Genomic DNA, 14,742 nt, shown 5'->3' with positions numbered 1-14,742 from the left:
ACGCATGCCCACAGAGAGGGTTCTGCATGCCACCAGTGGCACACATCCCATAGGTTCGCCAACATGGACTTAGGGTTAGGGTTAGGTCACCATGAATGGATAGAGCAAAATGGACATCGCCAACAAACCAGGAGTGCTTGTGTATGGTTAGGAGGGCACTTACCTTTCTAGGCTCCCCTATCTATGTTTCCTGGTAAAATACATGGGAAAATCCCATTGGAGGAAAATTCCACTTAGGGTTTGGGTTAGGTCACCATGAATTCCTAGAGCAAAATGGACATCACCAACAAACTCGGAGTACTTGTGTATGGTTAGGAGGGCACTTACCTTTCTAGGCTGCCCTATCTATTTTTAGTGGTAAAATACATTGGAAAATCCTATTGGAGGAAAATTCCACTTAGGGTTTGGGTTAGGTCACCATGAATTCCTAGAGCAAAATGGACATCACCAACAAACTCGGAGTACTTGTGTATGGTTAGGAGGGCACTTAACTTTCTAGGCTGCCCTATCTGTGTTTCCTGGTAAAATACATGGGAATATCCCATTGGAGGAAAATTCCACTTAGGGTTAGAGTTAGGTCACCCTGAACTCATAGAGCAAAATGGACATCGCCAACAAACCCAGAGTGCTTGGGTATGGTTAGGAGGGCACTTACTTTTCTAGGCTGCCCTATCTATTTTTCCACATTGGAAAATCCTATTGGAGGAAAATTCCAGTTAGGGTTAGGGTAAGGTCACTATGAACTCATAGAGCAAAATGGAGATCGCCAATTTTTTTTGTACAAGGTAGTGGAGACCTAAAGCGAAAATGTTTTATAAAATCCAGCTGAACTCATAGAGCAAAATGGACATAGCCAACAAAGTTGGAATGCTTGGTTATGGTTAGGAGGGCACTTACTTTTCTAGGCTGCCCTATCTATGTTTCCTGGTAAAATACATTTCCTCCCATTGGAGGAAAATTCCACTTAGGGTTAGGGTTAGGTCACCATGAACTCATACAGCAAAATGGACATTGCCAACAAACTCAGAGTGCTTGGGTATAGTTAGGAGGGCACTTACGTTTCTAGGCTGCCCTATGTATGTTCCCTGGTAAAAAAAATATGGGAAAATCCCATTGGAGGAAAATTCCACTTAGGGTTAGGGTTAGTTCTCCATGAACTCATAGAGCAAAATGGACATCGCCAACAAACTTGGAGTGCTTGGGTATGGTTAGGAGGGCACTTACTTTTCTAGGCTGCCCTATCTATTTTTCCTGGTAAAAAATCCTATTGGAGGAAAATTCCACTTAGGGTTAGGGTAAGGTCACTATGAACTCATAGAGCAAAATGGAGATCACCATTTTTTTTTGTACAAGGTAGTGGAGACCTAAAGCAAAAATGTTTGATAAAATCCGGCTGAAGGCCTAGAATTGGGGCGATGGTGGACGTTCCAACAGAGAGGGCTCTGTGTGCCACCTGTGGCACGCATGCCATAGTTTCGCCATTATAGTACTAGAAACTTGCAAGATACAATAAAACACTTTATTGTACAGGCTTGGGGAAGACCAAGCTTATAAGAAATATCGCCAGCAGGAGAGGAGGCTTCTGATTGCTGCTAAGTATGACTGGATCTAAATCTGTTCTCTGCTGGACAGAAGAATCTATTAAAAAGTGCCCTATGGGAATTCTGGTTTATTGTTTTGTTTTTTTTTTGCCTTCTAGTTTTACAGCACGATTTTGACTCCAATATTACTGGATGTAAGGCTGCATGCCTTCCTTTTTCACGAACAATATTTGGAAAAGGATCACCCTTCTGCCTCCTTTTGTGTGACTGTAAGAAGCCGAGGCAAAGAAGATATACAGCTACATATTTAGAAGTCGGCTTTGACCCTTACACCCGCTGTGATCAAATGCTTTTGGTACTTTTGCTGTCCTTATTAGTCTATCTCCCAAGCCAGCTACAAATTTCCTTCCAATTCTGTGATGTTTATCTTATTCAGAGGTTCGGTGCACTTCTCTCTTCCTCGCCTTTCTTATTGAAAGAGTTCAGCGAGGCACAAAAACTATACTGGTCACAATAACCTTTGTTCCGAACACATACAGCAGTTGAGAAAAATAGCTCTGCTTCTCTGCAGCCTCAGTTTCTCCTCTAATATAATTTATTCAATTATCTTAATTACAACAATATTTTCTTTCAACAGTCAGAAAATACAGGTAGATCCACAATATACAACAGTTCATTTAGTGACTGTTCAAAGTTACAACAGCACTGAAAAAAGAGACTTACAAATGTTTTTCACTTCAGACTGTTGCGGCATCTCTGTGGTCATGTGATCAAAATTCAGACACTTGGCAACTGACTCATTTTGAGACATGATTACTCTTCCTCAATAGGGTAGATCTGACTGTCAGGGACTGAAACATAAATGTTATTTTGTGTTTGTATATTACACAATATTTAGTAAGATTTGCTGGAGATGCAATTAGGTGTTGGGACATTTTTATAGAGTCTGGTCTTTTCCTATTATTATACTATTGAGGACACATCAAGACTATTAATATGATTCTGAATCACCCATTCAGATAGGTTCACAGCATTTGGAATCAGTTAAAACATCACAAGTCACAGGTTTGGAAGTGCTGGCTAAAAGAAGAAATTACTGGAAGAAGAAATCTCTATTTTGCAGCAACAATTTGGTATGACATTTTAATTTGTTCCATTTCAACAACAGGGCAACGGCCCTTTTTTTCTTTCTTTTTTAGTTCTGATTTTTTTAAAAAACTTTTTGTTAACAGAGTTGTATGTTCTTACTTTCCTTCTGTTAATTTGCTCAGCATAAAAAAAACAATTAAAACTGGGGGAAAGAAGGTAGTTCAAATCTGGGAAGACTGATGGCTTCTGAGATTTACAGAAGTCTCTCAGACATTAGGGCAGATTTGTCAATCAATGAATCAAATTCTCCTTCCTCCTCTCCTCAGCTTGATATTTTCCACAAATCACAGACATCGTAAATTGTGAGGCACAGCTGCTGTGGTAACATCTGTTAGAATTCTGCAGAAGCAGACTAGACAGGTCAGAACTTTATGGTGGTGATGAATGTGATATTTTTATTTAGAAGAGAGTAGTTACATTCATTTGATTTTCTGCAAATGAAGAAAAGTCTATTCTTAATTCCCCATTGCATTGACTCATATCACTAGTAGACAATAGATATAGCAGTATAATAGTACAGAATATATACTACAGTACAGCAGTACAGAAATAAATTCCTTGCGTGTCTAATTACACCTGGCCAAATATAGTTATTCTATTCTATTCTATTCTATTCTATTCTATTCTATTCTATTCTATTCTATTCTATTCTATTCTATTCTATTCTATTCTATTCTATTCTATTCTATTCTATTCTATTCTATTCTCTGCATAAAATTGAATGCCATTCCTGAATCGAAGAGCGTTCTGAATCTGGCAGGGTGTAGTAACAGGGATTGAGAAGGTGGCCCTTTTCAAGTGGAGGTCCTTTTCTTAAGCTGAGTGCATCTTACTACTAGCTCTGTCTTCTCTCCAGGCAAACCAAGTCCATTTATAGTTATGTAATACTGTCTAACAATATTAAGAAAATTCATATTAATAATTGTAAGCCAATAAACACAGATTCTAAAGTAACCAGCATTTTTATTTTCTTAGAAAAGGGAAATACTTTAAAAGGATTTCTTTATTTGGCAGGAAATATTAAAAAACATTGTTAAGATTATAAAATTTGCAGATGATTTTAAAAAGTTATACAGGCGTTTTTAAAAAGATTCTTTTCTGATTCTTCATAAGATTTCAGAGCTTAATTACTCTGTTAGACTTGTTACATATTTTAACAGTTATCAATAATTAAAACACATTTGAAGATAAACTATATGCTTATTACTTAAAAGTAAGGAATGAGTGGATCTAAAGACACTGTAAGACCATAATATATACATAATGTCTGTACATGGTGACACAGTTGTGAATCAAATACAAAAGGTAAGAATGGTTTTGTTTGTTCCAAAAGCATCATTTTTATCCCTATATATTTTTAGACGTCTACATTTGTAGATATTATTCCCTATAAATTAATGTTGACCCAGGAACCTGAAATATATTCTGCACTAACATATAAGCAAAAACTAGCTGATAATTTATTGAATAAGGACCAATCAATGCATGAGAGACCAACTCTAATGTAAGCCTAGAGCATGATAAGTAGTTTTCCTAACCTAACACTTTAATGTAAAAGATTATATATCTATAATACTAAACTACATTGCAGGCATTAGTACAATTATTTTCATAAGGCTTACATATGCAAATGCAAAGATAAAGACACAAATGCAATCTCTCAATGATATTTTGATTGTTCTAGAACCCATTCAGAACCATTAATTCAAAAACAGCTCCTGGCTGCTTTACAATGCATTCAGCTGAATAATTTTGTAACCATACTTAGAGATATCAGTAACTGTTGGAATGTGAGAATCATTGCAACTAAGGTTTCATATTGTTGATTTGGGTTGAGATATAATTGCAAACATTTTAAACATATTTAAGATACAGAAATTTTACAACTTAATCTTTCAAGGTATCTCTTCTTTCTCATTGGACGATCCCAGAATCGACAGAGGCTTGTTTCCGAGTGGTCTTTGGAGGTGGCGGTGGTGGTGTTTTGCTTGGCAAAGGAGGTGGCAGTTGCTAGAAGAAAATATGGATAAAAGATCTTACTAGAGAATTAACTCTATTGATTCAAATATAATTTCATATAATGCTACTATTGTGATAGAAGGATAAAAACCTATGTCTATTTAATTCCACTCCTACCTGGGTCTTATTGAACAGGACTTTACTAATGACTGTAATTAAACTGAGTATTCAGTAAGGATATCAACTGAAATCTATTACATAAGGAAGCATAATTATTTTACATTGCGTATATTAACTATTTTAGCACTAAACATTACTAAACTGAGATATATTAAATATATCTAAACTGAGATATATTTTGGAATAATATGTATATAATATAACATACGATGCAGTAAAAGTGCTACACTCAATTTGCCAGCAAATTTGGAAAACTCAATAGTGGCCACAGGACTGGAAAAGATCAGTTTACATTCCAATTCCAAAGAAAGGCAGTGCCAAAGAATGTTCAAACTATCGCACCATTGCACTCATTTCTCATGCTAGTAAAGTTATGCTTAAAATCCTACAAGCTAGACTCCAGCAGTATGTGGATCGAGAACTACCAGTAGTACAGGCAGGATTTTGAAGAGGCAGAGGAACTAGAGATCAAATTGCCAACATACGCTGGATCATGGAGAAAGCTAGAGAGTTCCAGAAAAACATCTACTTCTGCTTCACTGACTATGCTAAAGCCTTTGAATGTGTGGATCATAACAAACTGTGGCAAGTTCTTAAAGAGATGGGCGTACCAGACCATCTTATTTGTCTCTTGAGAAACCTATATGTGGGCCAAGAAGCAACAGTGAGAACTGGACACGGAACCACTTGTGAAAGTTGGAGTGTAAGAAAGGCTGGGTGCCAAAGAATTGAGGCCTTTGAACTATGGTGCTGGAGAAGACTCCTGTGAGTCCCTTGGACTGAAGGCGATCAAACCAGTCAGTCCTAGAGGAGATCAACCTTGACTGCTCTTTAGAAGGCCAGATCCTGAAGCTAAAACTCAAATACTTTGGCCACCTAATGAGAAGGAAGGACTCACTGGAGAAGAGCCTAATGCTGGGAAAGATTGAGGGCAAGAGAAGAAGGGGACGACAGAGAATAAGGTGGCTGGATGGAGTCACTGAAGCAGTAGGCGAGAGCTTAAATGGACTCCAGAAGATGGTAGAGGACAGGAAGGCCTGGAGGAACATTGTCCATGGGGTTGCGATGGGTCGGACATGACTTCGCAACTAACAACAACAACAATATAACATACCTTTTTTATAATTGGATGTCAATTCTCATGTTAGAAAGGCCATGCTATACCCGAAAGACCTACCCTGAAAATAAGCCCTAGCTTGATTTTTTTCGGGGGGGGGGGGCTAATATAAGACCTACCCCCAAAAAATAAGCCCTTATTTTTGGGCGAGGCGCATGCTGAAAAATCAAGCTAGGGCAGGCCTCCCATGGTTGACACTTGCCTCGCTGGCCCACTTCTGCAGCCGAAGTAGCAGCTTCATTCTGCAACTGAGAATGCAGCTCTGGCCTGCATTTCGCAACCAGAGGCCTTTCCTGAAGGCTTCCACAGCTGAGAACTTTTGGAGGCAATAAATAAATAAATAGGATCGAGTCTTATTTTTGGGGAAACAGGGTATGAAATGTGTATATTTCTAACTTATGAACAATTTTTCATTTGCCAGCATATATTTACGAAGTCTTAATATTTGTAATGCCAATATGCTATGTTGCTGGGTACTGTTTTGACTTCTAGGGCTTTATTTAATCAAATTAATCAGCAGTAGAAGTGCAAATTATATGAGCAGCAAATTATGCACCAATAAAGATGTTGGCCACAATAAAAATCTTTGTTATAAGGGTAATGTGCAGCTATTTCACATATGGTGCTATTAAGCTGATTTTCCATAGCTTTACTAAGAATACAATCATTAAAACCTCCATGAAAAGAACATCAAGTCATTTTGCAATGCTCCATCCAGCAATTATAACAGAATAACAGAGTTGGAAGGGACCTTCCAGGTCTTCTAGTCCAACCCCCTTCTCAAGCAGAAGACCCTATATCATTCCAGACAAGTGGCTGTCCAGTCTCTTCTTAGAAGCCCCCAGTGATGGAACACCCACAACTTCTGAAGGCAAGCTGTTCCATTGGTTAATTGTTCTCATTGTTAGGAAATTTAGTTAGTTCTAAGTTATTTATCTTATTGATTAGTTTCCATCGTTTCTTGTCTTGCCTTCTTGTGCTTTGGAAAATAGGTTGACTCACCCCCCACCCCCCATTATATTGGAATATGATCATCCAATAAATTTTACTTTGTCAGGAGTACTTTTCATTTCATTTTATACCTTAAGACTTGCTTTTCCACTTGTTTTCCCACACTGTCCTCCCCCAATTTTTCTTCAACCTTTTATTATTCTTCAAGTAAATCCATTCCATTTCATACTGTTAGTAAACAAGTTATTACAATTTTAGCAATTCTATGACTCTTCAGTAATGAAAACAAACACATAAAATATCTGTCAATTTTTTCACTATTATCATAGGGAAAGTACAAAGTACAAGCTGAATATTACTACAGTGTCTGTCAATTTATCTCTAAGAAAAGTGTGAAGATTTATACAAGTGTGGAACTGAATATGATTTGTCCTCTTAAACTTTGATTCTTGCTTTTCACTTGTCAATTTAACATATATCTTTAGAAAAAAGAATTTGCATTGATGTCTTGACATCCATTCAGTGTATCAGGTATATAGTTTAAAGACAAAACCCTTAGATCAGGATATCCTTTTCTTTAGAGGTACAATTTTTTGGGCATACAAGGCCAATAAGTATTCAGATCATTTCCCAGGAAACCAATGCTCAAGTCTGATTTCTTGCAGAGTGCTTCTAGACAAATATTTCTAATATAAACACTTTGTTTCATTGTACAATAGAGCCAAATGAAGTTGCTTTCCATTTATAAGCATCTTGTGGTTTTTTTCTTACACAAAAAATGCCAAATACTACTTAATAATAGTGCCACGAACTTCTATGTACCACTTTTAATGTAAATCACTGTCTTGCCTTCAGATGAACTGTGAACATTGGGTTTCCCAATACTTAATGATATTCTCTTCTCTTGTTTTAGCAGAAAATGCAATCTGAAGCTCCAGGATTAATGCAAACAGCTTTTCTGCACTTCACCATTCACTTTCAAACAAAATTGCTGGAAAAAAGGCATCAAGATTTCTTGCCATTTTGAAATAGCAAAAGTACACAGTTATTAATGTTAGCAATTCCACAAATCTCTCTTCCACAAAAGGACCTGTGCAACCATTACTATATTAAATGGTCCAATATGGTCAATTTGTTTCATAAATAGCTATTCTCACTGTTTATGTAGCTGGCTTGTTGAAGTGGAAGAATAGTCTGAAGAAAACTCTTGATGCATGGTCAAAATGTTACCAAAACCCACAGTCAGGTAAAAGTCAGGTAATAAAGCCATTTACATGATGACATATCTTTCAGCATTTCATTTGGGGTCAGTTCTGTCTCAATATCAAGGTGGAACAAGTATTCTGGTTCATCTCTCAGTAAGAATCATATCCTAGGGAACATAATTATTTTTCTGTAGAGAAACTAACTTTAGCCATGAAGTAGACCATTTGTTCTCTGCATTCTTACTTACTGCAAAACCCTTTGTTATTTAGTTACTAACTATGCACCTTTAGAGTGGCTATGTAACATAGTCAATACAATGTCAGGCAATAACAGAGGACTGATTTACTATAATAATTTATATTGTGAAGGGCACATGCATAGTAATATGCATTTTTAACTTGATGGATGAATGGGGAATTAAGAATCAAAAAATGAGAAAGGATACAAATTTAAAGGATAGGGTTTATGAAGAATTGAATACAGCTGCTGCATGTTATAAATCTTCATAGATTGAACAATTTAGGCTAAGGGATGAGGAGGTAGGTCAGTAGCAAGCTGATAGTGGTGGATTTCACATTGAAGGGGAAGCATTTAAATTTTAAAAGCAACCGTGGAAGGAGAAGGTGGAAAGAAGGTAAAGAACCAGAATGATATAAATCTCAGTTTAATAGAAAATATTGAAAGAGGAAAAGAATAAGATTCTAATAAAGCCCTGTGATAACAAAGCCTTTTCAATGAAAAGTAGTGCTGTTTCCCCTCAGAGTTAAGGGATGCTGGTGTGGTTTGTAGAATATTTAAACAATAGAAAAATATTATATTAGTCATTATCGTCAGCCATTCAGTCATGTCTGACCCTCAGCCACCTTATGGATCAGCACTATCCATGCTGCTCTGTCTTGTACCACCTCCTTCATATCTGCCATTGTCATCCTGGTGTTATCCTTTATAATGTCCTGCCAACAGGTACTATGGTGGCCCTTTCTCCTTTTTCTCCTGATCACTCCAACATAATTGACTTTTCAAGTGAGTCACCTCATAACAATATTAATAGTACTGGAAAGCATCACCAAGAAAGTTGCACTGGACCCTCCTTCTGGAGCAGAACTAGTAATGGCTTTTGATTTCATGCGTATCAACACTGTATAATTTGGATTGTCCCCATAATCAAAAAACCAAGAAAGCAATCCTAGATTTAACTTCCATTCGTGACTTGATAGATCCTAACTCAATAATGGGCTTTAGTGCTGTCTTGATCTTAAAGGTAGATTGCAATGATGATTCCAAAAAAATTACACCTCTACCTATGAGATCTGAAGAGTAATGTTAGCATTCTAAAATATTAATGATCTATTGAGAGCTAATTCACTTTAACCCTACACTTTTTAGAAGAGCAGTATGAGAGGGAAGTATTTTTATTTTTGCAATTTTTTAGTGGGGGTGGAAAGGGTAGTTGGTCATCTACTGAAGATGCTCAATCTCTGCATTTTTTATAATAACAGCAAGTTGGATTCCCTACTTTACACAAACCCTTTAGGATTTGGTAAGATCACCCATATTAACTTCAGATCTCTAAATCAAGTATGAACCTTGGGGTAACTAAGGTAATATGGAAATTGATCACTGAGGGTCTGATTCAAAATATTTTGCTTGCCAGAACAAAGTTAATTTGTGTGTGTGTGTGTGTGTGTGTAGAGTGTAAGGGAAGAAGATGAAAAAGACCAATAAAGGAGAATATTTATAGCTCAGGGTTGAAATGAAGGGTCCTTGGTGCTCTTTGGGCTTGGTTGTTTTCTTGCAGATGTTTCTTTACCCAAACTAGGTAATATCATCAGTGACAATAGCACTGATAGCTTGGGTAATGAAATGTCTGCAAGATGCAAGAAAACAACCAAGCTCAGAGAAGACAAGGAATTAACAGTATAAATTTCTGCATAATTTTAACAGAAATGTTAACATATTAAGCCACTTAAAAAGGATACTAAAATATCTGTGTTTGCCCTAAGCCAGATTAAGTCAGATATGTCATTAGAAAGAAATCTTGACTTTTAATACTATTAAATTAATTGAGTACATAAATATCCAGTAATAGATAGGGCTGCAAGTAATGCTTTGCTGGCAGAGTAAGTAGAAAACAACACATTTTGAGATCGATAGTACTTGCAACCTCTTCCTACCTTCTTTTCACTTCTATAAACATGCAGAATGTTTATTTCTGTTCCTCTAGTTTCTGTCTACCTCTTTACAATGAAAGAAGAAAAATGCCCATTAGTCTCTGCCGAAAAGTTTGACTGCCATTGTCAATATGCTTGAAATAGAAATCCAAATTTTCTGAAAAACTGAAAGGTTCCTTCCAATTGAGCTTACCCCTAGTGACTTAATTAACACATCCATGTAGTTGTCTTGGCAACAGTACAAAAGTTGGTTGCTGCCTTCTTCCAAGTTTAATCCGAGATTCTGGTATTTCTTAATGACCTCCCTTCCAAATATTAAGTGAGCATGACCCTGCTTAGCTTCCTGGGTCTATTTCAAAATTTGTTTCTCTATATTTGAAAGCGTACTATGGTTGTTCAGCAAATGTTTTAGGCTGGGTAGATATTTATAAACAGATTCTGGCTTGTAAAACTGTACTAGTGAAAGTTAATTATAGACAATATCCTTGGTAGCATTTACGTTTTTATCTGTAAGTGAAAAATCTTTTACTGCTTTCTTTTCTATGTCTATTTTATATTCCTAAATTCCTATTAACAATTTGGCCTTTTTTCCTTAATTTAAATGTCATAATTTTTAATCTCTTGTAAAGGATAATTAAAATAAATTTAAAAATAAAAAAGACTCTATTTAACTTCAAAACTAGATGACACCAGCAGGTTAATATCAATAGTTAAGTTATAGATTAATCACATTTAGTAGAAACAGAAAACACAGACTTATTTAGTTTCCAAGCCTAGATAAAGTGGGCCAGGGGGTCTATGTATTTTTTATACTTACATTAATTAAGAGGACTGTGTTAGGTTTCAACAATGGTAGGTTTTAAGAGAATGACTGAAGTAATGATATGGTTTACCAGAAATTAAGGCCACACCTAGGCCAATTTCCTATAGCCATGTGACCTTCAGGAAAAATAGAAGTCTTATTTAAAAGATGCACCTGGAACATGGAAGCATTTCATCTCCAATCACTTCTCTTTATATTTTTTTCTGTATTAAAAGAAATAGCTATCCTTGTTTGTCTTGAAATTTGCCTTGGTAGAAATGGGTGAGATATAAAGGAATAGGAATTTTTCTTCATGAATTTTTAAATAACATCTGGGGTTTGCATTGAAATATTGTGGGCAAGAAATTAAAATCACTACTTTTTTTAAAAAAAAAATGACTTTGACTTTCCTTGACTTTCTCTTCCTATGTCTCTGGCACAAAAGGATATGCAATTGTTTATCCTTATCTACATGCATCTTACTTTGTAATTTCCTTTCCAGGCCTAATATAGGACTAATTCTCTCTTTTTCATAAACTACACAATATTTTGAATACTCACACACAGATGATTGCACTGTATGATAATGCAAACAGTAATTCTCATAGCACTATTGAATATTAAACATTTGAGACAATACTTATAAGATAGTATGTAAGAACTGAATGCAAACAGTAAATTATAACCTTTCAGTTTCATTTTGCTTTTATTTATTTGAATGCTGTTATTTCATGCTCATAATTAAAGAAACTTCCCTTTGCCAGTGTTACTATTAGTAACCAGGACTTTTTTTAACACACACACACACACACACACACTCTCTCTCACACTCACACACATATCATTAAAGAAAATATAAAAACAATCCTATAATAAAACATCTCAACCCACTTCCAAGTCAAATTAAAATAACAGAAAAAGATAAAATAAGAAACGATGGTGGGTCAGCTCCCATCAAGCTTTTACTTAATGTTTACTAATATTACTTACAAAAACCCACTGACCTAGTTTAGCATCTCCAGTCTATTTGACTGTGTCCAAAGACAAATTAATTTCAAATTAATGAATATATTTGCCATATAAAAATTGATATACTGTGGAGGTATTTCATTCCTCCATTCTTTTCAATAGCCATAAATGCTTTCCTATTTTGGTAGAATATGTATTCCATTACTTTTGTCAAGAACAACATAACTTGTCAAAACGACAATCCTTTATTGGTTTGTTGAAATTCTAAATGCAGGTTCAAAAGCTATAGATACTACGGGCAGACAAGATGCACAAATGATTATAGTTGTCAACTTACTGCACACGATTACAGATGTTTATTATGAAAGCAATAGAACTATGGTACAGTTATCATATGTTTCTGTCTATATTAGTTCTAGTACCATATATTGATTCTCTTAAAAAGTGCATAAAGTTTTGCTTGTAATTTTAAATCGAGAGTAAAATTTTATTTCCATTCTGAGTAAGCATCCCATGTTTTAAATTAAACTCCATTTCTTTTGAAGTTGTTTTCTTGATTTTAATTTAGCATGTAGCTGATTTTGTATACAGTGATGGATACAATCCTTACAAAGCAATATACAAGGTTTCATGTTAAATTCAAAAGGAAGATATTATAGAATCTTTTCCCTTAAGTATTTTATAACTTTAGAGCTAAGGACACTGAACTGAATATATCATTCTAATACAAGTATCTCCAGTTCTACTATAGGATGAGTTTATGCTCATATAGATGCTACTGGACTACAGTGTCTTGAATGCTTTATCACTGGCTGGGCCTAATGGGGTTTTAGTTAAACATTTGGAGAGCTTCACCATGTCCACTCCAATGAGAGTATGTTATCTAAAAAGCTTCAATATGTATTTTTATAATGAAAAGTATGGATACTTCAAATGAAACCAAATGTATAAAGTTGGATCAAATGTAAATGTTTATAGTAAGCATTGAGGGAGGTCTCAGCACTTGATAAGTCTCTTCACTTCATTTTCCACATGTATGATGGGATTACTGTTAAGATATATCCTACTTTTAAGTGTGATAATAAAATACATCTTGTTATCACACAGAAATATTGAATATTGCCTATTAGCATGCTGATCATGTATTCATGCATATATAAGCTTCCCATTTAATCAAGGGTCCATAAAATAAGCGATCATGTGACACCCATGCACGATATTCTCCTTATATAAGTGACTATGAGTTGCAATTGCATTCTTTCATTTGCAAGGGATAATTTGAGGAAGATGCTGATTTACCAGAATTGTTAAGTCAATTTACTTTTCTACATAGAAGACAAAAAGTTTGATGAAAGATAATAGCCGTGAAAATATTCAGATGCATATACTGTAGCTGTATATGCTGTAGCTCTGGAGAAATCAGATTCACAAAAGGAATGTGATATAAAAGTTGCAGGAATGTGATTTAAAAACTGTTGGAAAGTCAGGAAAGAGATATGGATTGTACAGATGCAAAACCAGCTGAGCCAATTGCATATCCCGCTCTGAAGTTCAAGCCTGCATTCTTTTACAATTGCAGAATCCTGTCTGACTGGAGAAGTGATAAACTGGTTTTTCCTAGGAAAACTGAAGAATATTGGGAAACGGATTTGTCACATTTAACCACTTTCCTCTGGACTTTGTTGGGAAGATGGACCGATTGTGGAGACTGAATTTATTATATTTACTTAGACAACAATTGTTAAGAAATGGTGTTAAGACACAAACATGGATACTTGATCCAGGACAAATTACTCTTAACTCTTGGAATGACTGGGATAGATAAGATGCCATGGTAAATTTTCTACAAGTTGACTACAATACTAGTTTGTTAATAGAAGGTTTTGAAACTTTAACCTTGCGCTTTTTATTATTATTGTTCTTCCTGTTAAATATGTGGTTATTACCGTAATATAGTTATTAATATGGATAGCAGGTCAATAATTTGTGAATAGACTTAGTAGCTTAAATTTTCTTCTGAGCCTGTTTCACAAGTGGTGGGAAACCAATACTGTAGTAATATATTAATCAGTATTCAACTAGGTGGTATAATATGTGTATATGTGTTGTTTTTCCCCAATGTTTGTTTTGTGTTTTTTCTTTGTTTTTAAAAAAATTGTTGGAGTTTTTTTTAACTTTTTTTTTGAATGAAATAAAAAGAATTTTAAAAAAAAGAAGATAAAGGCAAGCTACAATAGTTTTAGGCTATTGGATATTTTAGCCACTGTACTATCAGGGACGCGGTGGCTCAGTGGGTTAGGACGCTGAGCTTGTCGATCGGAAGGTCGGCAGTTTGGCGGGTCGAATCCCGAGTGCCGCGTAACAGAGTTGAGCGCCTGTTACTCGTCCCAGCTTCTGCCAACCTAGCAGTTCGAAAGCACGTCAAAATGCGAGTAGAAAAATAGGGACCACTCCGGTGGGAAGGTAACAGCGTTCCGTGCGCCTTTGGCGTCTAGTCATGCCGGCCACATGACCACGGAGACGTCCTCGGACAAGCGCTGGCTCTTCGGCTTTGAAACGGAGATGAGCACCGGCCCCTAGAGTCGGAAACGACTAGCACGCGTGTGCGGGGGAACCTTTACCTTTTACCTTTACTATCAGTTATTATATGAGCTATATGAGCCACTGTACTGTCAGTTATTAATAAGTCAAGTTCAA

General features: G+C 35.8%; 1 protein-coding gene across 2 annotated transcripts in view; it reads right to left on the bottom strand.

Moving 5' to 3' along the window:
- Nucleotides 1-3,659: 3,659 nt before the first annotated feature.
- Nucleotides 3,660-14,742, bottom strand: part of DOCK1 (dedicator of cytokinesis 1) — a 443,954-nt gene continuing 432,871 nt past the window's right edge. For both annotated transcript variants that reach the window (XM_081328492.1, XM_081328491.1), the window contains exon 52: nucleotides 3,660-4,700. In XM_081328492.1, coding sequence (XP_081184618.1) covers nucleotides 4,605-4,700 — 96 coding nt within the window. In that variant the 3' untranslated portion in view covers nucleotides 3,660-4,604. The remainder of the gene's footprint in view (nucleotides 4,701-14,742) is intronic.

Source organism: Vipera berus, assembly GCF_964194415.1.
Source record: "Vipera berus genome assembly, chromosome: 5".
NCBI classification, from domain to species: Eukaryota; Metazoa; Chordata; class Lepidosauria; order Squamata; family Viperidae; genus Vipera; species Vipera berus.
The sequence above is the reverse complement of the archived record's forward strand: the minus strand, read 5'-3'. Positions and strand labels throughout refer to the sequence as shown.